The sequence below is a fragment of the Talpa occidentalis genome, unplaced genomic scaffold (genome assembly GCF_014898055.3).
Source record: "Talpa occidentalis isolate TD23 unplaced genomic scaffold, MPIMG_talOcc4v2.1 talOcc4.6, whole genome shotgun sequence".
NCBI lineage: Eukaryota > Metazoa > Chordata > Mammalia > Eulipotyphla > Talpidae > Talpa > Talpa occidentalis.
Window position 1 is genome coordinate 90,941,698 of NW_023604972.1, and position 26,086 is coordinate 90,967,783.

At 36.3% G+C, this 26,086-nt stretch overlaps 2 protein-coding genes across 8 annotated transcripts in view; one reads left to right on the forward strand and one right to left on the reverse strand.

Moving 5' to 3' along the window:
• CERT1 (ceramide transporter 1) overlaps positions 1–22,079 on the reverse strand; it is a 100,059-nt gene extending 77,980 nt beyond the window's left edge. For both annotated transcript variants that reach the window (XM_037530016.2, XM_037530015.2), the window contains exons 1-2: positions 21,565–22,079; positions 16,419–16,553 (exon numbers count right to left, since the gene is read on the reverse strand). In XM_037530016.2, the coding sequence (XP_037385913.1) occupies positions 16,419–16,553; positions 21,565–21,660 (231 nt within the window). In that variant the 5' untranslated portion in view covers positions 21,661–22,079. The remainder of the gene's footprint in view (positions 1–16,418; positions 16,554–21,564) is intronic.
• Positions 22,080–22,259: 180 nt separating this feature from the next.
• The window catches only part of POLK (DNA polymerase kappa), a 61,185-nt gene continuing 57,358 nt past the window's right edge, over positions 22,260–26,086 (forward strand). For 2 of the 6 annotated variants that reach the window (XM_037530014.2, XM_037530010.2), the window contains exons 1-3: positions 22,334–22,352; positions 22,448–22,681; positions 24,991–25,105. The gene's annotated coding sequence lies outside the window, so the exon portion shown is untranslated. The other 4 variants (XM_037530011.2, XM_037530012.2, XM_054688189.1 and 1 more) reach the window with 4 other exon arrangements.

The following is a 26,086-nucleotide window of genomic DNA, read 5'->3' on the forward strand; positions in this document are numbered from 1 at the left end:
AATTTTTTGAATTGAACGACAAGGAGGACACCAATATCCTAAATGTATGGGATGCAGCAAAAGCAGTAATAAGAGGAAAATATATAGCAATAGAAGCTCACATCAAGAAACAAGAAAGAACTCAAAGAAACAACCTAATCTCGAAGCTCAAAGATCTAGAAAAAGAACAACAAAAAAACCCCTAAACCAGTAGAAGAAAAGAAATAATAAACCAAAGCAGAAATAAATGAAATTGAAACTAAAAAACAATCCAAAGGATCAATGAAACCAAGAGCTGGTTCTTTGAAAAAATCAATAAAATAGACAAACCCATAGCCAGGCTCACAAAGGAAAAAAGGGAGAATGCACAAATAAACATGATCACAAATGAAAGTGGAGAAATCACAACGGACACAGCAGAAATCAAAAGAATAATCAGTAACTACTATAAACAGTTATAGGGAAACAAGTTCAACAATCTAGAGGAGATGGACAAATTCCTACAACTCTACAATCACCCAAAGCTAGATAAAGAAGAAATAGAACACCTAAACAGACCAATTACAAGCAGCGAAATTGAAATGGTAATCAAAAACCTCCCCAAAAACAAAAGCCCAGGACCTGATGGATTTACAAATGAATTCTACCAAACATTCAGAGACGAATTAGTGCCTATCCTTCACAAACTCTTCCAAAAAATTGAGAAGGAAGGGACAATACCAAACACGTTCTATGAAGCCAACATTACACTAATACCAAAACCGAACAAGGACAACACAAAAAAGGAAAACTACAGGCCACTCTCCCTAACGAACACTGATGCAAAAATCCTCAATAAAATTTTAGCTATCAGAATCCAACAATGTATCCATAAGATAATTCACCACGACCAAGTAGGATTCATTCCAGGGACACAAGTATGGTTTAACATCCGAAAATCAATCAACGTTATCCAACACATCAACAAAAAGAAATATAAAAACCATATAATAATATCAATAGATGCTGAGAAAGCTTTCGACAAAGTGCAACACCCGTTCATGATAAAAGCCCTTGAAATTCTTGGGATACAAGGAATATACCTCAACATCATAAAGGCCATCTATGACAAGCCAACAGCCAGTCTCATCCTCAATGGTGAAAAGCTGAAAGCAATTCCATTAAGATCTGGAACAAGACAAGGATGCCCACTCTCACCACTGCTTTTCAATATAATACTGGAAGTCCTAGCCAGAGCAATAAGACAAGAGAAAGACATCCAAGGAATCCAAATAGGAAAAGAAGAAGTCAAACTATCACTATTTTCAGATGATATAATATTATACATAGAGAACCCCAAAAACTCCACAGAAAAACTAATTCAACTCATCAGTCAGTTCAGTAAAGTGGCAGGATACAAAATCAACACGCAAAAGTCAGTAGCCTTCCTATACACAAACAATAAATCTGAAAGAAGAAATCAAAAAAACCATCCCTTTTTTTATTGAAACAAAAAAAATCAAATATTTGGAATAAATCTAACAAAAGAGGTAAAGGACCTATACAAGAAAAACTATAAAACACTGTTAAAAGAATAGAAGAAGACACAAAGAAATGGAAAGACATCCCCTGCTCATGGATTGGAAGAATAAACATTATTAAAATGGCCATCCTTCCAAAAGCAATATACAGATTCAATGCTATTCCAATCAAAATTTCAATGTCATTCTTCAAAGAAATAGAACAATTATTGATGAAATTCATATGGAATCACAAAAAACCCCGAATAGCCAAAGCTCTCCTGAAAAAAAAAGAAGGGAATGGAGGCATCACACTCCCAGACTTCAAACTATACTACAAAGCCATAATCATCAAAACTGCATGGTATTGGAACAAGAACAGACATACAGACCAATGGAATCAAATAGAAAATCCAGAATAAACCCACAGATTATGGTCAAAATCTTTGACAAAGGAGCAAAGACTATGCATTGGAGCAAAGAAAGTTTGTTCAATATATGGTGCTGGGAAAACTGGGTCGCTACATGCAAAAGAATGAAGCTTGACCACTACCTCACACCATACACAAATCAACTCAAAATGGATTAAAGAACTAGACATAAGACCTGAAACCATAAAATATATAAGGAAATATAGCGAAACACTACGTGATTTGCACATCAAAGACATCTTTACAGACACATCACCCAAAGCAGTGATAGTGAAGGCAAAGATAAACAGCTGGGACTACATCAAATTAAAGAGCTTCTGCACAGCAAAAGAGACAATAACAAAAACAAAGAGAAACCCCACCAACTGGGAGAACATTTTTGCACCCAACACTAATGATAAAGGACTGATCACAAAATCTCAAAAGAGCTGACGAGACTCAACAACAACAAAGAAAATAATCCAGTCAAAAAATGGGCAGAAGAGCTAAAAAGAAACTTCTCTGAAGAGGAAATGCAAATGGCCAACAGGCATATGAAAAAATGTTCAACATCACTTGTCATCAGGGAATGCAATCAAAACTACCATGAGATACCATCTTACACCAGTGAGAATGGCACATATTAAAAAAACTAGCAACAACAAATATTGGCGAGGGTGTGGAGAAAAAGGAACTCTTCTGCACTGTTGGTGGGAGTGCAAACTGGTCAACCACTATGGAAAGCTGTGTGGAGATTTCTGGACCTGCAAAACATAGAGCTTCCATATGATCCAGCAATTCCACTCCTAGGTATTTACCCAAAGGACACAGAAACATCAATTCCAAAGAACACCTGCACCCCTATGTTTACAGCAGCAACTGTTTACAATAGCTAAGCTTTGGAAACAACCCAAATGCCCAAAAATAGATGACTGGATCAAGAAGATGTGGTACATATATACCATGGAATATTACTCAGCATTCAAAAAAGATAAACACATGCAATTTGCAGCAACATGGATGGCACTGGAAGGGATCATGCTCAGCGAAATAAGCCAGAAAGAAAAAGAAAAATACCAGATGGTCTCACTCATAGCAGGAATCTAGAAAACTTAAATAAGGGACCAGAAAATGAATAACTATAAAGTGAAAATCAAAATCAACAAAAAACTATGAACCAGAGACACTTTTAGGGGGGCGGGGGCGGGAGGGGAGGGATTGGTGTCAGAATGGGGGGGCTGCAATTGTATGGGGAATATAACAATAAAATTTTATTATTTAAAAAAAAAAAGATCAAAAAAGTAAAAAAAAAAAAAACAATGGATTTTGAAAACTTGGTACAAAATAAAGAATGCACAACACCCCAGTAATAGTTTTTATGACTTAATATAAGAACGCCTGAGGTATATTGAATAAACTGTAACAAAATAGCTTCAATTTTTTTTTAATATGGCTACCAGAAAATTTTTAATTACATATATGGCTTGTACTTGTGATTCATTTTGTATTGGACAAGCATGATCTAAATCCTTCGATCATTTATCTATCTATTCATTTATACAATCAATGGGATATTTATGAGTATCTATGATTTACCAAACAAAACTCAAAGCACCAAGGATACAATGGAGATGAATAGACATGGGTCCTTAACTTTGCAGAGTTCTCATTAACCAATTCATCACACAAGAAATGTAAAACTTCTACTGTGACAAACCATAGGAAGTAAACCATGTTCAGAAGTGCTATAATAAAAGCAAGTGGACTCCTCTGGGAGGCTAGGGGAGTCTGCTAAGGAAGTACTTACTGAGCCAGGAGAGGAAGGATGAAACAGAATGAACAATGGAAGTACATTCCAAGAAATGCAGTAAGAAAGGCACATCCAACAAGAAAGGCACATGTAAAGATTCATGGCAGGAAAGAGCAAACCTTGATAAGATACTGAATAAAGTATACAGCATGAGTGGTGATAGCATGTGAGAGTCTGGTAAGAGATGAGGTTTAAGAAGGCAAATCATGCAAAACCTTATAACCAGGAGTGTTTTAAGTCCTGAAGAGGATAGTAAATGCATTCTTTCTTTTCTTCACTAGGCCTGAAATACTTTATTTCATTTTAGTAATTCACATAGTAATTCCGTCATCTTAAATTACATCACATCAATAATAAACTCAAATAAAACCAAATTCTAATGTTATAAAAAGGTTTTGTATACAACCCTATGCAATGTAAGGTTCATGTACCCCTTTTTAAATCTGATGAAACCCTTAAAATGAACAGTGTTTTCAGAAATTATAAAACAAAACATTTAAGATTATGAAGAAAACCAACATAACTGAATGCATAATCAAAAAATTTAATTAAAGCATGTGGTAATGTATGCATTAGTTTATATTAACAAATTAATTTCTAGAGGTAAGTAGTGATTTTTTAAAAAGATTTTTATTTATACGAGAGCTGGGGTACAGGCCAGGGGCATGGGAGGGTGAGAGGATTCACCAGAGACAAAGCAGAGAGCAGAACAGGCAGATGGACAGAAAGCACTGCTGAGGGCAGCAGCGGGCAAGACAGGAAAGGTCTACTGCACCATGTGGGTATTTCCTTGGCTGGCTGGGAATCGAACCCATGCTGCAGAGGCTGTGGACAGCTTCACAGCGCTGCGCTCAACTCACTGCACCACCCGGAAGGCCCTGTAGTGATATTTTGAGATAACTGCAACATATATAGTGCCATGTGGTAATGTCTGCATTTTCTGTTGGTGAAAAAGATTACAGATACTGACAATATATTACTGTGATTCTTAGCTATATTAACAAAGAAAATGCTACATTTCAGTTAAAATCTAATGAGAATAAAGTTGTAACGTTTTCCCATGATGTCTGTAAACTCCTTGTGGACTGATTGTGGCCTACAATTAAAGAGGATCACCTACCTGTCCCAAGAATCATAAAATGCAAACTTCTGAATCTAACCACATTTCCTTATGATAAAACTATACTATTTCAGACTAAATGAGGTTTTAGTAAGTAAATATAAACATCTTTTAGTGTTGTATTTCTACTAAAAGTATTGACCAAAAAATAACTTAGCTTTAATCATCTTCAATCATTATGAATAATACCTGATTCTTTTTTTTTCAAAAATAATAAATTTTATTTTTATATTCCCCATACAATTGCTACCCCTCCATTCTGACCCCAATCCCTCCCCTCCCGCCCCCACCCCAAAAAGTGTCTCTGGTTCATAGTTTTTTGTTGATTTTGATTTTCACTTTCTTATAGTTATTCATTTTCCTGGTCCCTTATTTAAGTTTTCTAGATTCCTGCTATGAGTGAGACCATCCGGTATTTTTCTTTTTCTTTCTGGCTTATTTCGCTGAGCATGATCCCTTCCAGTGCCATCCATGTTGCTGCAAATTGCATGTGTTTATCTTTTTTGAATGCTGAGTAATATTCCATGGTATATATGCACCACATCTTCTTGATCCAGTCATCTATTTTTGGGCATTTGGGCTGTTTCCAAAGCTTAGCTATTGTAAATAGAGCTGCTATAAACATAGGGGTGCAGGTGTTCTTTGGAATTGATGTTTCTGTGTCCTTTGGGTAAATACCTAGGAGTGGAATTGCTGGATCATATGGAAGCTCTATGTTTAGTAGGTCCAGAAATCTCCACACAGCTCTCCATTGTGGTTGGACCAGTTTGCACTCCCACCAACAGTGCAGAAGAGTTCCTTTTTCTCCACACCCTCGCCAACATTTGTTGTTGCTAGTTTTTTTAATATGTGCCATTCTCACTGGTGTAAGATGGTATCTCATGGTAGTTTTGATTTGCATTTCCTCTTCAGAGAAGTTTCTTTTTAGCTCTTCTGCCCATTTTTTGACTGGATTATTTTCTTTGTTGTTGTTGAGTCTCGTTAGCTCTTTGCAGATTTTTGTGATCAGTCCTTTATCATTAGTGTTGTGTGCAAAAATAATACCTGATTATTTCTAAAAATCAAATCCACACCAGAAATATAAAGATTTACATTATTCAACTGACAGGCTTTTATGAAGGCATTGTGGTAAGATATTGGTAATGCAGAATAATCCAATAAAGAAAGTTTCATTCAAAATAATGTGATGGCAGTGTCAAAAAACCATTTGTATAATGATGCTACTACTGGAATGTTACCAAACTGTCAGAACTTAGTAGATTATAATATTATCAAAGCATATTTTAATGACCGTAATTTAGCTTCTAAAACTATTTCCAAGTCTTCAAAATAGTAAAAACAGTAACTGAAAAAAATGTCTCTTCCAAAAAATACTTACTTTTTTATAGAACTTACAAAATAGTAGAAATTTGTTTTACAAACTTTCCAGATGATTCTACATGCACATTTAAGTTTGGGAACCATTGGATTAATGGAAATCTTTCCACCTGAAATAGCGGTGGGTAACTGCTATTTCTCTTGTAATTAGAATCAAAGGCACAAAAATCTAAAAAGTTTTAATACACAGTATAAGGTAATATGTAGTTAGGTGATAAGATTACTGCGACAACTAAAGGCGGTAACTTATATAAAATACCTAGCAGTCCATATTTTTTTAAATTTATAGTTAAAAATACGAGGAGAGATTTTTGAAAAGTTGTGGTTCAAGTTAAACCCAAAGGAAAGATAGGCTTTTGTTAGCAGAGAACGGGAAAGACATTCCAGATAATGCAGAATTCAATGGGCAACATTAGCAGAAAATAATAAGGTGCCAGTTAGACAAGCAGCTAGGTTGGTATATAGGAAATGTTCACCTGTTTTCCTCTTATTTACCTCTTTCTGCTTGTAGAAAACTTCAGAATTTGAAAAACTATTAAGTATAGTGATTGTCTCAAAGTCTGAGCTTTTCTTACATCCATTGTCTATTCAGACTGCTAATACCAATAACACAGCTAATAGCAATTTGTCTTAATGTATAATGACTTCATTGATTTAAATATCAGATCAACTATCAAAGTCCAGAGAGCAAGAAGCTAACAATGTAAGATGGAATAAACTACCAGACATGTCCATTCTTTTCTTGAGCACAGACAGCTGTTTTTCTTGCTTTAGGGGAATGGTTCTCAAGCTTTAAGCCTGCCATCAGAATCACTTGAAAGATTTGTTAAGACAGACTGCTGAACCTCATACTCAGTAGTTCCTGATTCCTTAGGTTGAGTGTGGGAACTGAGAATTTGCATTTCTAACAAGTTCAACTGCTGATGTCTCAGCCATGGTTTTCTACCTTGAATAAAGCAAAAAAGTCAAATGTATATAGCATTCACTCCAAGGAAGAAAATCTACAGTAATACTAGCTTCCCTGGGCCTCCCTGGTGGTGCAAGGGGTTAAGACACAACCTATGGGGCCTCCCTGGTGGCGCAGCGGTTGAGCGCTGGGTTGCGAAGCTGCCCGCAGCCTCTGCAGCGCTGGTTCGATCCCCGGCTGCTCCCCGGCCACCAGAGGAGGGTCCCGCATGGTGCGCAGACCTCTCCCGCCACCCGCTGCTCCCCTCAGCAGTGTACTTCAGTCCTTCTGCCTGCTCTGCTCCCTGCTCTGGCTCTGGTGAATTCTCTCACCCTCCCGTCTTCTGACTGTACCCAGTGCTTGTATAAATAAATAAATAAATCTTTAAAAAAAAAAAAAAAAAAAAAAAAAACACAACCTATGAAGCTATCTGCAGCCACTGCAGCAGGAGTTCAATTCCCAGCCAGGGAGCTCCCCACATGGCGCAGCAGACCTCTCCTGACTCACCCGCTGCTCCCCTCAACAGTGTATTTCAGTCAGTCTGCCTGTTCTGTTCCCCACTCTGTCTCTAGTGAATCCTCTCATCACCCACACCTCTGGCCTGTACCCCTGTTCTTGTATGCATAAATAAATAAATCTTAAAAAAAAAAATACTAGCTTCCCTGGTGAATTTCCTACATGATGAGTTGTCAGTGGGTAATTTCAAATCTAAAGTTTTATTGCTTTAATTAAATGATAGTGTGCCACTGCTGAATTTAAAAAAAACTTTAAAAAAACTTAAAAAAAATTAAAATTGTGAGATACACTGCCTCTGTAGAAATAATCTAGGAAAAAAATTAATAATGGTGCCAGTATCCTTGCAAGCCATACTGGAAAATAAATAGCCTTCAAAGGCTCCAAAGAATCCACAGCAAAATATATATTCAAAATATACATTCAAATATGTTCAAATGTAATTAATTTTCTGATAGTGATACAAGTCAGTGTTAGGTTGGAAGAAAATACATGTCTGATAAAAGTTGTGGAATCTGAGCCTCCCTGGTGGTGGTGTAAGGGGTTAAGTCTCTTCAGTATGAAGCTATCAGCAAATATAACAGTAGGAGGTGAGCTAGCACACATGGCTCAGCAGACCTGTCCTGCCTTGCCCGCTGCTCCTCTCAGCAGTGTATTTCAGTAGATCCACCTGTTCTGCTCCCACTCTGTCTCTGGTGAATCTTCTCAGCTCCCCCACACCTCTGGCCTATACCCCAACTCTTGTATGCATAAATAAATAAATAAATAAATAAATAAATAAATAAATAAATAAATAAATAAAAAAAATGAGTTGTGGAATCTGGAATATATATATAAAGAACTTTATTCTTTATGTAACTCATTATTAAGACAAACAGAAGCAAGAGATTTGAACAGACACATCATCAAAGAGATACAAATAACAAACAGATGAAAAGATGTGCAATATTATTAGTCATAAGGAAAACACAAATTGAAACCACAATGCAGTATCACTATACACCTACTAAAATGGTAAAGATAAAAAAAATAAAACAAGTCCTGACAAAAATGTTGAGTAACTGGAAAGATCATACATATTCAGTAGGAATATAAAACGGTACTACCACTTTGGGAAAGTTTGGTAGAGTGTCTTGTAAAGTTAAACATATGATGCAGCATTCCTACTTGTAGGTATGTATTCAAGCATAGGAAAACATGTTTACACATACCAAAAAAAACTGTATGTGAATTTTATAGCAGTTTTATTTATGGTAATTCAAAACTAGAAACAAATTTAACTGGTAAATGCACAAACTATGACAACATTTACACAGTGTAATACTATTTAGTAATATAAAGGAACAAGTTAGGGATACATGCAACAACATGGATGACTCTCAAAAGTATTATGCTAAATGAAAAGTCAGACACCAAATGCTGCATACTCTACCATCTCATTTGTCAGACTGGGTGCAGGCCAATCACCCAACTGCCCAGAGTTGGGGGAGAGGCCAGGAGGCAGGAGAACATTTTCTAGGGTGATTTGAAACTTTCTATGTCATGATTGTGCTGGTGATTACTCATCTATATATACTGGTGAAAACTATAATGCACACTTAAATAGGGAAAATTTTACTGGATGTAAATTGCACTTCAATAAATCTGAGTTTTAAAAAGGCACAACAGGCCTTTAAAATAATAAAAATGGAACAAAGAAAAAAAACAGTGTCTCATGAATATGCAGAAAGCATATGAGTTAACTATTTTAAAATGTTTTTTTTTAAAGTTATAAAACAGAACCACGAGGTGAAAGGTAATTTCTTACAGGAAATGTGAAAATCTGTTAAAATATGACCTGTCACATATCCTAGTTCTAATAAGTCACCTTCATCTTTATCCCCCCCCTTAAAAAAGGCTTTGCCAGCTTCTACTATCCTTTCAATTTCTTTTAACTAGAAGTTTTATTCCCAAACATTTCACCAAATTCAAATTTTGCACCTACCATGTGCTAAGAATAAAACAAGTACTTTTATATGTTATTTCTTTTAATACACACAATCATCTTAGATCATATCCCCTCCCTGTCCTACCACATTCCAACCTTTAACCCATTAGGGAAGGTGAAGCTCAGAGAAATTTATCAATCTGCTCAAAGGTACCTTTGGTCATAAGAAGAGAGGCTTTACTTGGAAGTCTTATTTTAAGCACTTGGAATTTAAGATAAAATTCTAAATAAAAATATTAAACAAAGACTGCTATTGTGAAACGTGAAAGACCTTCAGTTAAACTATGAAAACAGATAGGCATATCTAGAAAAGAATGTGCCTTAAACTACGAAAACAGATCGGCATATCTAGAAAGGTATGTGTATTTCTCATTTAGAAAAAACTTGAATGCTAAAATACAGACCATACATTACAGTAACTGTGAGTCAGTAAATTTCTGGGTTTTGAGGTAAAGTCATGCAAGGGCACAAAGGTAGCACTGGTTGGCCCATTCTCCCCAACCAGTTGCCTGTTGGGAAGAGAGGCCCCCCCTAAGGTGCGGACTTCAGAAATTTCTGTTGTCTAAACTACTGAATTTGTGATACTCTGTATGCAACCCTAGCAAACTAATGTATTTTGTAGTTATATAACTTGGAGTAATTGATTTCAACATTTTGGGTCCTACATTTCAACAGATAGCTGTTTTTATTTTCTCCTTCCAAAATCCCTTACCAAATGTTTTAAACATTTACTACTATATTTGAATTATTAGTTATATGCACAGTATCTAAAGATAGGAGATAATATTTCCAAATAAACTGATAAACACCAGTTTTTCCAGGCATAAATCTCAATAGAACAAGGTTCTGATTTCTTTAGAAATTCACTGGCCAATGATCTTTAAATGAGAATTAACAATTAATATTTTATTTAGTGCTTCTAAGTTTTGCATATACCTTGTTCTCTTTCTTCAATTTTCACTAATAGAGTTCAATAGAACAAAATTTCACATTTGTTAAAAGGCCAACTTCTTGCATTTCTCACTAAGTAGAGTTCCTTACATGATTATAAAATGGCACTAGCAACTACTCATGTTTGATGATATTCGATTACTGAACACTGTTCTATATCATTATTTTTTACTTTATAATTCCACATTCAAAAATTTTTTAGATCGAACTACTCTATACTTGGTACTTAAATATTCTTTATTTTTATGATACTCTTCCATTTTAAATGTCTCCTTCCCTGCTTTTATACCTTTATTGGCTGCTTTAATTTTGCCAGGATCCTTCAACTTCTCTTTCAGAACCTTTACTTACCTCAGAGCTCTATGGCTCTAATTTTTTAAAATATCCATCAATAAACATTTTTACTACCTTTCAGTTTTTCTTCTAAAAATATCACAACATGAAACTAGTAAATAAATTTCCCTATAATCAACCGATAACAAGAATTCCACTCTATAATAAAGAAGTTCTATAAGATAGTACTAAATACACAGTCAGATACCTAAGGTGAGACTTGAAACTAGAGTACATAGGCAAACCAATTCAAAGACATTACTATTTTCATCATACCAAAAATCTCTACCTATCTAATTCCCAAAATATCTTCTAATTTCAGTAATTGCAAACAAACCACTGACTTTCATAAGGGATTATTAGCAGCACAAGGAATTGATTGATGAAATATTTGCAATTTTAAACATGGTGAAAAAGGAACAGATGAATCACTTAAATGTAAGAGTCCAGAAACAATCTCAAACACATGAGACTATATAATAAAGGTGAGATTTCAAACTGGTGGCGGGGGTGGGGGGGCACTTCTTAGTGGTGCAGGGGTTAAGTATCAGAACTATCAAGTTATTGCCAGCCACTATGGCATGAGTTAAATTCCCAGCTAGGGGGAGCTGATCTCACCTGTCTTGTCCACTGTTCCCCCTACCCAATGCTCCACTCAGCAGTGTATTTCAGTGGATCTGCCTGTTCTGCTCCCACTCTGTCTCTGGTGAATCCTCTCACTGCCCCCAGCAACTCTGACCTACACTCCAGTTCTTCTATCTACAAAAAAAATCTTTTTTAAAAAAAGGTGAATTATTCACTTAACAGTATTAGAATAAATGGTTAGTCATTTGAAAAAGATGCTGAGTTCCCACACTACTCCTTATATTAAAACAACTTCCTCAGGAATCAAAAATTCAAATATAAATTGTAGACGAAAATAGTTATATTACACAGAGTTATAATCTTAAGGGGGAAATACCTAACAATATGTAAAAATTTAAAATTTTTGTAAGGCATAAGTGTGATAAATAGCCATTGATCATTATAGAAATAGTTCCTACAAATCAATAAGCGAAAAAAAAAAAAAAGAGATAAGCAACTGAAGAAGACAAAGAAATATAAATGATTATATACATGGAGTTTATCAATTTCATAAAAAAAGCAATTTAAAAAAATTAAGTTATAATTTTCAAGTAGCAGTACTTCAGGATATGGGGAAATAGTGATACTTATACACTGCCGTTAAGGAGTAAAAAGTAATATTCTTTTGAAAGGGCATTTAACAATAAATATAAACAAATTTTAAAATACATGTTTGTTCCAATGATGTCTGTAACTAAAATTAAACATGATTTGATTATTTGTAAATAATTAAGGGCAAATAATTAAGATACAGTTTATCCATACAATTCAAGATATGCAGTAGACATCCAAGACAAATTAAAAGGTAAAGAACAGATCTAGTATGATACTATTTGTGCAAATGAAAATGAAGGATAAGGCAGCTTTCCTGCCCATCTGTGTCTAGCAAGCATCTCTTTCTTAAGCCAATCACTTTCAAAAATGTAGCTCTTTCTGTCCACTTGCAAGTGTCCTTTTCTTTCCTTTTTAATATAATAAGCCTGACCCTTTGGATATTAAAAAGAAAGAAAATTAAGGATATAACAAATTGTATAAAAATATCAAGTATACAAATATCTGAAAGAAAAGACAGAAGAGATTGTTTCTCAGCCTTTTGGCTAAGATCAAGTGTAGAAAAGACAGAAGAGATAGAAAACAGACAGTAAAACTTTAGTTATTTCTGAACCCTCTTACACTGCTTGTGGGAATGCAAACTGGTCCAACCACAATGGAAAACTGTGCAAAGGTTCCTCAAATTGAATCTACCATATTACCCAGTGATTCCACTCCTAGGAATCTACCCAAAGGACACAAAAACACATTTTTTAAAGGAAACCTGCACTCCTATGTTTATTCCAACATTATTCACAATAGCTAAGATATGGAAACAACCCACGTGCCCAAAAACAGATAAATGAAAAATCTGAGGTATATATACGCGATGGAATACTATTCAGCAATCAAAAAAAAGATAAACTCTTGCTATTTCTCAGCAACATGGATGGATCTAGAAGAGATAATGCTCAGTGAAATAAGTCAGAAGGAAAAAGATACTGCATGGTTTCACTCACAGGAGAAATATAGGGAAACCAAACAAAGGGTTAAAAAAAAAGACAAAATTGCAGGCAATCTATAGATCTAAGGCATACAGCAGGGGAGGGGAAGGGGAAAGGTTAAAATAGGGGAAGGAAGAGCACAAGGGGACTGTGGTATGTTTCACAAGTGATGAAGTGGTAGGAGATTTATGGGGATTTATTCATTTATTGCACAAAAATGAGTAACAATGTAAAAAAATAAATTAAAAAAAATTGATTACTTCCTGAGTATAGGACTAAGAGAAGCATTAACTTTTTCCCCCTATATCCCCCCCCCATAGGCATTTAACTTTTAAATCTTTTCATGCTATGAATTAAATATTTACCATAGGTAATATATTTAAAAGTAGAATTTTAAAAACAAAGATAATCTTAAATACTCCACCACCATAGCTCTTAAATGAAAAAAATGTGATTAAAATATTGAACATCTACTAGTATTATAGGAAGGACTGGATCTTAAGCAAGTAATTATTAAACTACCAATATAATAACTGAACTATTCAACTTTCTAAAAGTATTTATTCTACATACAGATAGTTCAATTTTCACAAAATGAAGTACTTTTTTCTTTTAACTCACTCCCAATCCCTTCACAGTAAAAATTACTTGCAGGCAACAAATGAATATTTCCAGAAAACACTTCATTCTTGAAAGTACTTCACCCAATTTATTATCAGATACCTAAAGAATATGATTTGAAGAAATTAAGAATGATATAATTGTTAAGACTAAAATAAGAGTAAATTTAACAATAAACTAGATTCTGATAGAAAAGGTGGGCTCAGACTCTAGGTTCACCAAGATATAATAGATGTTAGTGAAAGTCATAATTCATCAAGTCTAGGTTTCTTCATATAGTAATAATACCAATTTCATAAGGGTGTCATGTGAGCAAATGCAACATTTTGTCTTTAGAGATGAAGTTATATATTGATATAATAACTCACACTGCAAAGTAAATACCAATTTTTTTCCTTTTCCCTCAAATAAGTACTATTACATTAGCCCATAATTCAGGCAGGATAACCATATTTAACTTCACAGAAACTAGGATGCTACTCAAGGAATAGTACTACTTAGTAGAAAGATACAATTTTATGCTTCCCTATTTTCACATCAACCATTAATAAATTATTTTCAAAATCAAGCATTGTATAAGTGATAAGCATCTGACAATACGGAAAACAAAAAAAGGAGGGAGGAGGAAAAAAGGAAAGCTATTTGAAGATTATAAAGTACATTCTATCCATTATTTCATCCTCTAGCATGAATGACTGCAAGAGAAATAAAACCCAAAATACTAGATAAAATTCCAAAATATACTATAATGTGGTACATACCAGTCAAAAAAAACTGTTCAAAAAATGTCTTTAAAACCCCCCCCATGCGATCATGCTCAGCGAAATAAGCCAGAAAGAAAAAGAAAAATACCGGATGGTCTCACTCATAGCAGGAATCTAGAGAACTTAAATAAGGGACCAGGAAAATGAATAACTATAAGAAAGTGAAAATCAAAATCAACAAAAAACTATGAACCAGAGACAGTTTTTGGGGAGTGGGGGGGCGGGAGGGGAGGGATTGGGGACAGAATGGGGGGGGGTTGCAAATGTATGGGGAATATAAAAATAAAATTTATTATTTAAAAAAAAAAAAAAAAATAAATAAATAAATAAATAAATAAAACTCCCCCTATGAATGGAGAGTAGTAATTTCAATTTCATTAACACTTCTAAACAACTTCTCCGTTTTTCCAACTCAATATTCAAATTAAGCTTCTGTTTTCAAACTATGAATATACTAAGGGGCAGAATATATAAAAATGATGGGAAAATACCATAAGATTTTACTTAAGATATGTAAATCAGATTCAAATCTCAACATTGATCCAAGGTATACCTTTTACTTTTATAAGCAATACAAATTCTATCATAAAATGAATTCTTTGTCAGTAAAATCCATAATTAAGTTTTAACATATCCATTTTTAGACTTTCAATTACAATAGCTCCCTTAATTGACATCCACCTTTCTGCATTCTCTAAGGCAGAAATAACCTGTCTTAGTCAACACCTTTTTAAAATCTTTTTTGCCCTTATTAAATATGAACGACAGGGTGACCATTCTCAACTAGTACCTATTTTTAGTGCATATTCAGGCACTTCTGATCTTACCAGCTGAATTACATGTTTAACAAGTCAGTTGTTTGTTCCCAAGCCTTTTTATGGCAGTATATTTGTTACAGTCTTTACATAAGAACATTAAGTACATAGAATATAAGCACAAAAAAATTGTTTCTATGTAAACTAAGTTTAATGTAAACTAAAAAAGACTCAATAAGCAGGATTCATTCTTTTAAAAGACACCTAATTAATAAAGGTGAGATATCTGCAAAATATTAGGGAAAATCATAAAAAGTTAAAAGAAACTATGTAACTATACTTAGGGTTTTTCAAAAGTATCTTAAATAAAGCTTTTATTCCATTTCAGATACATCAAACTGGAAACTGCAGAGTCATGCCTTTCAGAGATATGTTACCAAGAACAACATTTTTCAGTATCACATTGAAAGAGATAGCGATAACTATACATCAAAAAGTTGGCAAATGAATATATAGTTTTTACGTTAAAATTTATACACATTGGGGCCTCCCTGGTGCCACAGGGGTTAAGTCTCAGCACTACCAAGCTATCACCTGCCACTATGGCATGAGTTCAATTCCCAGCCAGGGGACTAACAACGCACATGGTGCAGCAGACCTCATCTGTCTCACCCGCTGCTCCCATCAGCAGTGTACTTCAGTAGATCTGCTTGTTCTGCTCCCCACTCTGTCTCTGGTGAATCTTCTCACCCCCTGTACCTCTGGCCTACACCCCAGTTCTTGCATAAATAAATAAATAAATAAAGATAAATAAATAAAGATAATAAATAAATAGAAATAAATCTTAAAAATTTTTTTAAATGTTAAGATAAGCATTTTTTGTTTTTTTCATTTTTCTGCTTTAACTTTTTAATAACCTACCAGCTAACTGTCTCAATCTCCTGAGAAATGAAGCCTTTTCATTTTTTCTGAGGACCTTGTTTAAGGGTATGTTATACCAACTAGATAAATACTACATGTCTTTGTAACATAGTATATAGTAATAAGCACTCCAACTTTATGGAAAAAAGCATTAGACTATACTCCACAAGATCAAGGACCTTTATTTTGTTCACAGATGTATACCAAAAACATCTGAAAGGAATAGGTGACGCTTAATAAGTATTTGTTCAATGAAGGAGTAAAAGTACTTACTGTGATGACAGCCTTGCTAAGACAGATGGAGCCTCTGCAGCCATATTCTGTCTCATCTTCAGATTTGTAGTAACTCAGAGTATTTTTTTTTAAAACTACCCAACGATCCTGCCATCCATGAATGTAGTTTGTCCACTGAGGGTGAGGAGAGAGGGAAGGAAGATGAAAACAAACAAACAAAAAAAAAAAACCGTCAGTACTTTAGAAATCTGTACTTTCTAAAACAGCAATCATATTTTAATTAGATTAGGTATGAAAAGTTCTAACTTAATTATAATTATTAAACATGATTATAAAATGGAAAAAGCTCTTTCTAGATTGTATAGACTATCTAGCCGATACAATCCGTACTAATTTTCAATAGTATTTACAAAATTATAAATAGATAAAAAATATCATAGAGCCTCCCCAGTGGCGCAGGGGGTTGAGTGCAGCACTGTGAAGCTGTCCACAGCCTCCACAGCGTGGGTTTGATTTCCAGCCGGCCAGGGAGATACCCACATGGTGCGGCAGACCTCTCCTGTCTCTCCTACTGTCCCTCAGCAGTGCTTTCGGTCCGTCTGCCTGTTCTGCCCCCTACTCTGTCTCTGGTGAATCCTCTCATCCTCCCTCACCTCTAGCCTATACCCCAGCACTTTTAAATAAATCTTTAAAAATAAATAAACATTGGAGGAATAAAACTGAAGCAAATTTCAGTTTAAAACTCTGGTTTTGTTTCTTTGTGTGCTTTCATTAATTCTCCCTTATCATCTTCATGACACTTAAATTGTTTTCATACCTGTGATAATTAACATATTCAACAAAAAAGTAAGTTTGGTTATATACTCTCTCATTCTCCTTTACCAAGTACTCCATGAAGCAATCATGGCCCATACGCAACTTTTTCGGTTAAGTTATTCCTATGTAACAATTTGTGAAGCTCATAGTTACGTCAAAGTAAAAATACTAGATCACTAATATTTAGTGGTGTACAGCTTTGTTTTTTCCTTCACAGAACTCAACATTACATATTTAAAATAGTTAAATCATTTTGCAAATTTCTCTTAAGATGTATTTTCCCAAACATAAGTGAGAATACAAATATAAACTTTAAAATATTTGCATTATGTTTCCAGTGTCCAGGAGTGGTTTCTTAGTTGTTAAAGGCTTGTCACACACTGAAGATCACAATCAATAAACTTGCAGACAGAAATGTAATCTCTATGGGAATTCTTGATTTCACATATTTTTATGCTCTGGAGGTTTTAAGTATAGGCAATTCTAAAAACTATCTGCCAAAAACAAAATCTAATGGATTGCTAAAAATATACAGCATTGGCTCAGGCTCTTTACTCATTGAGAAATCTTTACTTTTCTATTCCCTAACTCAGCATTTTTCAGATGGTTCTGCTCTTAAATCTAAGCCCCATCCCTGAGAGCTCATATATAGTTGCAATTTAACTCATTTTTTCCTTAAGGTGTCCCTAATTGCCATTTCCTTATTTCTAACTCCCTGGAACTAACAACCACTTAGACACAGACTTGAAATTATGATAGTTACATCTCAAACTGATTCACCTCCTCTCTATCTCCACCTACCTACTTTCTTCGCTGTACACTACTGCTGTAGTCATTTAGACTCAACCCTGGCTGAGAGTCAGCATATTGTATGGACGGAGTTGTGGATGCAAGATCAAAGAGACTCAACTACTTAACTATTGGGTTGTTGGAAAAGTCACGATGCACTTTTCCTACAATCCAATAGTTTTATCAAGGTTACTTCACTTTTCTGAGTTTGTTTCTTTGCCTGTTATTTGAGTGGCTGAATAAAATCATGGATATGTCTACCGCAGGCATAGGAGATATTTAATAACTGCTCCTCAATCTCTACAGCCAGTAGAGATTGAGTTTAAAACTCAATCCTACTCACCTTTCTTTCATACTAAAACCTTAAATTTGGCTTGTCTCTATTTTCAATTAATCCAATTCAATTATTAGGCTCCTGAATTCCTGAGAGGACTTAATATTACCTCTAGTACATTCTGCCTTTTATTTCATAACTTACATAATCCTATTTACTTAAGTATATCTGCTTTCTTATCTTACATACTAAACCTCCAACTCCAAAACATAAATGGGACAACACACTGCCTATAATACAAATTATTTAGACTGGCATGACTTAATCCTACCTTGCTTCCAATTACTGCCCTTCAAAGGGCTAGTAACTGTGTGACTGTGGTCAAGTTACTTATCCTCTCTGTGTTTGTTTCCTTGTCAAACTCTATCTCCTAGAGTAGTTAAGATTAAACAAGAATAGACTTACAACACTGCCAGGCACATAGTATTTTCTCAGTTGAAGGCTAAGTTATGCATGGCTAATGAAGCTTTAACCTTCAGCACAGTTCACTAGGATAGATCCCTTCCAAAGTTATAGAAAGGACCACAGCATAATTTCATATTACTTTTTCGTGAAAGGCACACAAATTAAGAAACTTCTGGACACTTAGTAAATGTTGGCTGCTAATATCACACCTGGAAGGCAGGTTTTTGTCTTTACCCTAGTAACATTTCCTCCCTCTCCCAATTTAACAGAGACAAGTCAATATGCTAGACACTGCAAGAGAAGCAAAGGTTCTGCATTCCAAGTCCAGCAAACATAAATTCAAGAGGAAAGAAAACACATTTAAAATAACAGAAACCAAGTTTACAAGTAAAATACTATGAGAATTGAAAGAAAGGAAATCTGGGAAGATTAGCAAAGAAAAGCTTCACAGAAAGAATAGTATTTGTGATGGACTCTTAAAAATGGCTAGGATTTCAGTCAACAGGTGCTTTGAGAAATAGAGAATAAGGTAAATCATGAAGGATAGTGGCAAATTCAGATGAGGCTGAATGATTTTTTTTTTTTAAATCCAGGTTTAGTTGCCCCTAAGTTCTACTAAGGCATGAATTTTTTTCTATCCATGACTCATTGTGATATTTGTTATAACAATCCAGGACTGTCCCATTCAGTATTTTGGGACCTACATGCATGAGAAATAACTCTGTAGAAAAAACACTTCACAGGTTTCAGTATTTTAGATTACTATATAGGAAAAGAAATCTTTGGACTAGTATATTTCTAACATAACTTTACCCTCTTCCTATTTCAAACTCATTCCATTTTAGAGGGAAAGAAATAAAAACAAATTAGCACTGGCACTTATCTATATTACTCTACAGAAGAAAAAGAACAGATTCTGAGTTCTTTTGTTGAAATCACCAAGTGAACACAAAGATCTCAAAACCATATATGCATTTTAAGTGTAGAAACATGTATCATACTCACTATATACTTAACAAAATATTCTCAATTACAAAGTTTCCAGAAAACATTAATAATAGCCATAAACGGCTAAATTTCAGGGAAACTCCCTCATGGCTATTACCAAAAACACCAAAGCCTACATTCCGGTTGATTCTACATATGCAGCAGCGTTGAAGTAATTTACATGTATTTACCTACATTTCTTCGTATTTAAATATCAAGGAGATAGGCCTATATTTGTTGTCATATAGTATACCTACTATACTGTTCTGTATACGGTTATTACTCGAGAGCATGGGTGACCCCATCAGTAACTTCAATTCTCCTGTCCTGCCCTCACTTCCCCAAAAAGCCAAGAACAGTATGTCAAAAAGCAGTTTGTTTTGTAAGATACTTAACACTACAATACAAATTTGGAAGTCTGCTTCCCATCTAATGAGAAAAGTGATGAAACTATCAGACTCATTGAGAAACCAAGTACCCACTTCATAAAAATCCATCTGAAAATGTATACCTATTGTTCAATACAGATTCCTAAATTACAAGATACTTTTGACTTTAAGAACCTCTAGGGAGCATCATTTTACTGAAAAACCTCTCACTGAAATTCCAAGAACAATCGTAATACCAACACACCATAATTTTTCTGCTATGCAAATAAAAGTTAATACTTGAAGGTCCTGGTTCTGACATACTCATTCTTTCCTAGGTTCTTTCTTACCAGTCTTTTAAAGACAATTATAAAGCCTAATGCAACACAATTCTACTAATGATGTTCAAAGATTTAACCAATGTATACTGAAAGCAGGGTGATTTCTTAATAGCCAGTGGCTGCACATGATCTAGTATCTCATGACCAGCTTGTTGAGGGATGGCCCCAGTTCCCTGCCTCCACCCCTCCAAATTAACTGCTAGCTCCAGTCATTTGTAAAAGTTAAAAAAAAAAAAAGGAAGTAAAAAAGGCAATTTGGATCTTCTCCTAGCGAAAGTTAAAAAATACACAACAAAACCACTAAGACCTCCCCTGCCAAAACCACGTACTATCAAAAGACCACCCACCGTCTTTCTTTAAAGGGTCCATTTTTAACCAGTCTTAAAACCCTACAAATGACTACTACCTTGGCTAAAATTGCAAAAACGTAAAAAACAAAATATTTTAATAAACAATGTTGTTCTTTCTGGACTAAAGGTTGGCCTCCATTCTGACATGTTTCAAGTTACCATGAAAATTTCTTGTACCAATCACACGCTGATTCAATAGCTCTTCTCTGAACTGGGGGTAAAAGATGAGGGGGAAGTACAAAAGTCATCCTCATTCAGATCTTACTACATCTCATCTGGCATAGTTTACCACCTCAGATTTCAGCACCAAACCGAACTGCTCCGGCTTGGGTGTAAATAGCCGCGTCCGCAGATCCCCTCACTCACTCAGCTCGAGATCTCCAGACTAACCTCGTTTGAGAGGTCCCACTGGCATCGCTCCTATACTTAGTCGTTCGGACGCTGCTAGAAGCCCAACCTGGATTCCTATACCCGGGACAGCTGCTGCCCTGGGTCCCAAGTCACGGTGCTCATCCCACTCTGAAGCAGGATCCCTGGGGTTGGGACACATCTTCCCCGGTCCTTGGCTGCCGCTGAGATCCACGGCAGGAGAAGAGGATAGTCCCCTTCTCCCCGGCCCCCTAGCCTGGGCCAGGGCACTCCTGCGGCAGTATTCAGCCCCGCACCCCGATACATCCCCCAGCCCCCGCCCCGGGACGGTCAGTGCCCACTACCCTGCCATACCCAGCGCACTCAGAGACTCGCCTCGCGGCAGGTGAGTTCGGGCCGGGGGCGCTTGGCCCGCGGCTGGCTCACCTTGCTGAGGACCCCGCAGCGCTCCACAGGCGGCCCGGACTCCGTCTCCGGATCCTCCTCCGAGCCCGACGAGTTCCAGCTCTGGTTATCCGACATGGAGGCGCGACAGCCGAGCAGGAGACCGGCCCCCGCTCCCTGAACTGCGCCGGAGGAGGCGCCCAGTCCCCCGGGTGAAGGGTCGGGGGCTAGCGAGGGGAAGAGTGCCCGCTCCGGCGCTGTGAGGAGCTGGAGGAGGGACGAAGTCCGCCCGCCGCGCCGCGCCTGACACTGAGCGGACCGGGGAAGGAGGACGCGAGGCGAAGTAAGCCTGCCCTTCCAGCCGTCAGCCGCCGCCCCCACAGTCCCCGTGACCCCTGTGCTGCGCCCGGCTCCGCTACCCGAAACCAGCCCCTCGGATGCCAATCTCAAACACAGACGGCAAAGGGAAGGAAGAAGAGGGGAGAAAAATGCAGCTGCAGAGATCCCCTCACACCTCCGCTACGGCCGCCATCTTCCTGCCTGGCCCACTATTTACCCTCCCCTCCCCTCTCCCCTCCCCTTCGTCCTCCCCTTCTCCCCTACTCCCCGCCCCGTCCCCCTCCAACGTCTGACGCGACACGCCGAGGGCTCGGGGTTCCCCCCCGCCCCCCACCTCCGGCCTTCCCGGGTGACGCCGGGTAGGAAAGGAGGAGGAGCGAGGCAAGGAGAGGGAAGGGATGGGGACGTCACTGTGGTGCATTCTGGGAAGGACGCTGCTCCGTCAGCCGCGCTGTCTCCTGGGAGTTGTAGTCGCGATCTTGAAGCAACTGGTGAGTGGCCGGTGCCGGGGAAAACTGCTCTCCTGGGTACGGGTCAGTCGGTGGGTGGGCTTGGTCCCCTCAGCTTCTGTTCTATCTCTGCCTAGCGTGTTTATGACGAAGCTGCTGGACTCGAGGGCCCGGACGTGAGCCAGCTCTCCGCTGAGGATGCTCGGCCTGCTTTCGGCTGCAGCTGCCCGAAAGCCCGGGAACATCTTTCCGCCCGTTTGAGCAAGCGGGAGCTTACCCGGCGCTTCCGCCTTAGTCCCGGGCCAGGGGCCCCTGACCTCCCCTTTGACACAAGGTTTCTTGCCGCCAAGCCACCTCTGCACATTTCAAAGGTCTTTCCATCTCGCTCTTTAGAAGTTGGACTTAACGTTTGATATTTCTTTCTTTGTATATTGTTAGATTTCCAGAGTCTTTGTTTTGTGAAAAGCAATTTTGAGAATGCCAAACGTTGGAACAGTGTTTAAAATAAGAATGTGAGATGATAGGGCTTGGAATTTTCTTGGTTGTAAATGAATATCTTCCTCAGAGTCAGGTGAATCCATCTCAGCCGACCTCCCTGTGAAAGATAAGGTTGGAATAGAAGTTTTATTGAATAAGAAAAAGTGCAATAGTCTTATTGAATAATAAGGGGTCAGCTTGACTTTAAGAATTGAATTAGTGAAACTCTCACACCTTGTCTAGTCTTTTTGTATCCATTGCAAGATAAATTTTATTGAGATCTTTAACTTTGTAACTTCGGTTTTCTCTCCTTTGCTTTTACATCTTGTCAATTTCCTAATAATTGCCAACATAATATTTCTTATTAAACCTTAGAAAGAATGTCTGCTTACTGCCAGGATAAGAAGATAGGAGTGAATTTTTGAGTCTAGGGGAAAAGACATAGTGGCCAGAAATCACTCTAGTAGCGATTTAGAGATGCCAAATTAACTAGAATTTTCAGTAAAAGGCGGAATGATGGGAAATATCTGAGAACTACCTGTAATATCATTCTCCTAGATTGACTCTTATGATGCCGAATCTATAAATAAGTTACAAATAGTTTTTACATTGTGAAATCGATTGACAATGCATAATTGGAAGCCTCTCAGATGAATAAAACCTTGAAAAGAGTAACACCTTTTATTGAATTATTATGTTTAGAATGTTGAACACTGTAACAATTAAGTTTTGTTTTGCCTTCCAATTACCTAGTATAGTCTCCCTATTTGATTTTTTTAAAACTCTAGATTTTAAAATATCATTAATCAAATCAATGATTGAATTCTTGAGAAATCCACTTCATAATGCATTTTACATTCATGAGAGCAAAGTAAATATTTTTAACCTGAATTTTTATGTGTGTCTAGGTTGTATGTAGTTGTAACCCCAAGCACTTAGATCATCAAGGTCCCCACTTACTCAGTAGACGATTGCTTCAATTTATTTAGTATTAACATGAAATTTACTTTTTTAAAAAATGTTTTCGGTACATTGTTTCTACATTTTTAAGGCTATGTAAATTTTTTTTAGTACAGAAGCATTTTTGTATACTAATTAGAAAACCACATTAGAGGTTTGGATTCACTTGATTTCTGTTGATGGGAAGAAATTGCAATACAAACAAAATTATGAGCTTTCTCTTTATTCACTGGTGAGAATGATACTTTCTGATTTTTCTCTCTTACTAGAACTTTCCCCAACCCTCTTATAAATGTTTGTTTTCTATGTATTCTTTTGTCTCTCTGTATTAGTCCACCTAGGATTTATTTTTGTATATGGAATGAGGTAGGATTTTTTTTTAAGGACAGCCACTTGGCCCAACACTTTATTGAATAGTTTTTTCCATGCTGTTATATCTGTATGATATGCAAAATCCTCATACACCTAGGTCTGGTTCTGGACTTTGTTCTTTTTCATTGATCTATTTGTGCATACCTTTATTAATGCCATATTGACTTACTTCCTTAATTTTATACTATTTTGACATGCAGTAGCTAAATTCTTTTGATATTCTTTTTCGTTAGAATATTTTTGTTTATCATCCCTTTCAGATGAATTCTAGAATAGCTTATCAAATTGCATTAAAAAATTCTGTGGGGATTTTGTGAAAAAAATGGTATCTTTACAAAATGCATTCCTGATCTGACTTGTTCCTTACAAACCATGTAAGGTAAACAAAGGTGGTACCATTTTAAGGATCATGAAACTGAAGAGCAGGGAAGCTAAGTAACTTATGTAACACTAAGTTACTAAGTGGAGTGTTAGGATTTGATTTCAAAAATCATACCTTTTGCTTTAGGATACCTCAAGAAGTAGAAGGACTTGTGTAAATAAATAATAAATCCTGTAGATAAATATATTAGAGCAATTATGTTCTTATTTCAGCTAATGATTTTGCACATCTTTCGTTCCTCAGCCCTTATATCTATGCTCTCTTATTTAACTCCAGTATAGAATTTGTGATTTCTATTATTATTTCAGATGATGAAACTGAACAACCAAGAAGTTATATGATTTTCCACAAGTCGTATAGCTGATAATGAGCGTAGTTTCAGTTTGAACCTAAATATCTTGATCCTAGAGTTCATTATCATCCCACTAGAGTTCATCAATTCTTCTGTCTTTCACCACACCTGATTCTACCAAATTTTATCTCTACTAGACATCAATCCCAAAGTCTTCATCCCCCACTCTGCTCCCACTGCCAAGACACAGAAGTGAAAAAATACGGAGGTGCTGGACCTGAGGATGTTGAGGATGATATTACTGATCAACAGGTAGAGGAATGAGGAGGAAAATATTTTTTTAAATGATGCTATAAAGGTCTTTCATTAGCTTGGACTACCATAACAAAGGATTAGTTAATCTGTTCAACATTCAGAGTCTTCTAAGTTAATTTTCAACTTAGAGCTGTTGATGTCCCTGTTTTTCCAATTTCCTCTTGCCATCAAGAGAAATGATTGTGACCCTTTTTTAAGAATGCCCCATGATTGCCATCAGGATTTCCCCCCAACCTGCTAACATCTAATTCATGTTTTGATGTAAATTTAATGACAGTTATGTTACAAATGCTGCCTCACTGACAAGGATTATATGAAGCATCCCAATTTTGAAGATACTAAATTATGAAAAATTGCTTCATTGAAGCAATGAAATTAGTACTTGCTTTTCTTGTTCAGTCATGTCCCCTCATTTTTTCTCTGAAACTTCCTCATAAACTTTCAATGTATATGACTTTCAGAATATAAGCATATATATATAGCATTTTAAAATTTATCTATATGTTGTGAACATCTATTTCATGGTATTCTTTCTGATTGACAAACTTCCTCTTTTGCTGGGCTTCAAATTTTCTAATTTTTCCTATTACAAACATGCTATAAGAACATCAGTTTAACTTAATTTTTATGCATTTGTCTAGCTTACTTTGGTTGGGGGTGGAGGGCATGGAGGAGGGTAAATTCCCAGTAGTGGAGTACTGAAAGAGAATATATATATTACATATACGCACACACACATATAATGATATGATGCTATCAAATTGTCTTTCAAAAAGGATGTATTAGTTTATACTTCTGTAAAGTGTGCTCCATAGAAAAGGATGGTAGTAGGATGGGAACTGAGGAAGTTACCGGAAGGAGATTGTGGCAGAAAGTTACAGTTTCAGAATGAACCACATTAGGAATAGTAATCAGTTTATTATGGTTGACTAGTGGATATTTTACTGTTACTGATCATATCAAGGCTCTTTTGAATGC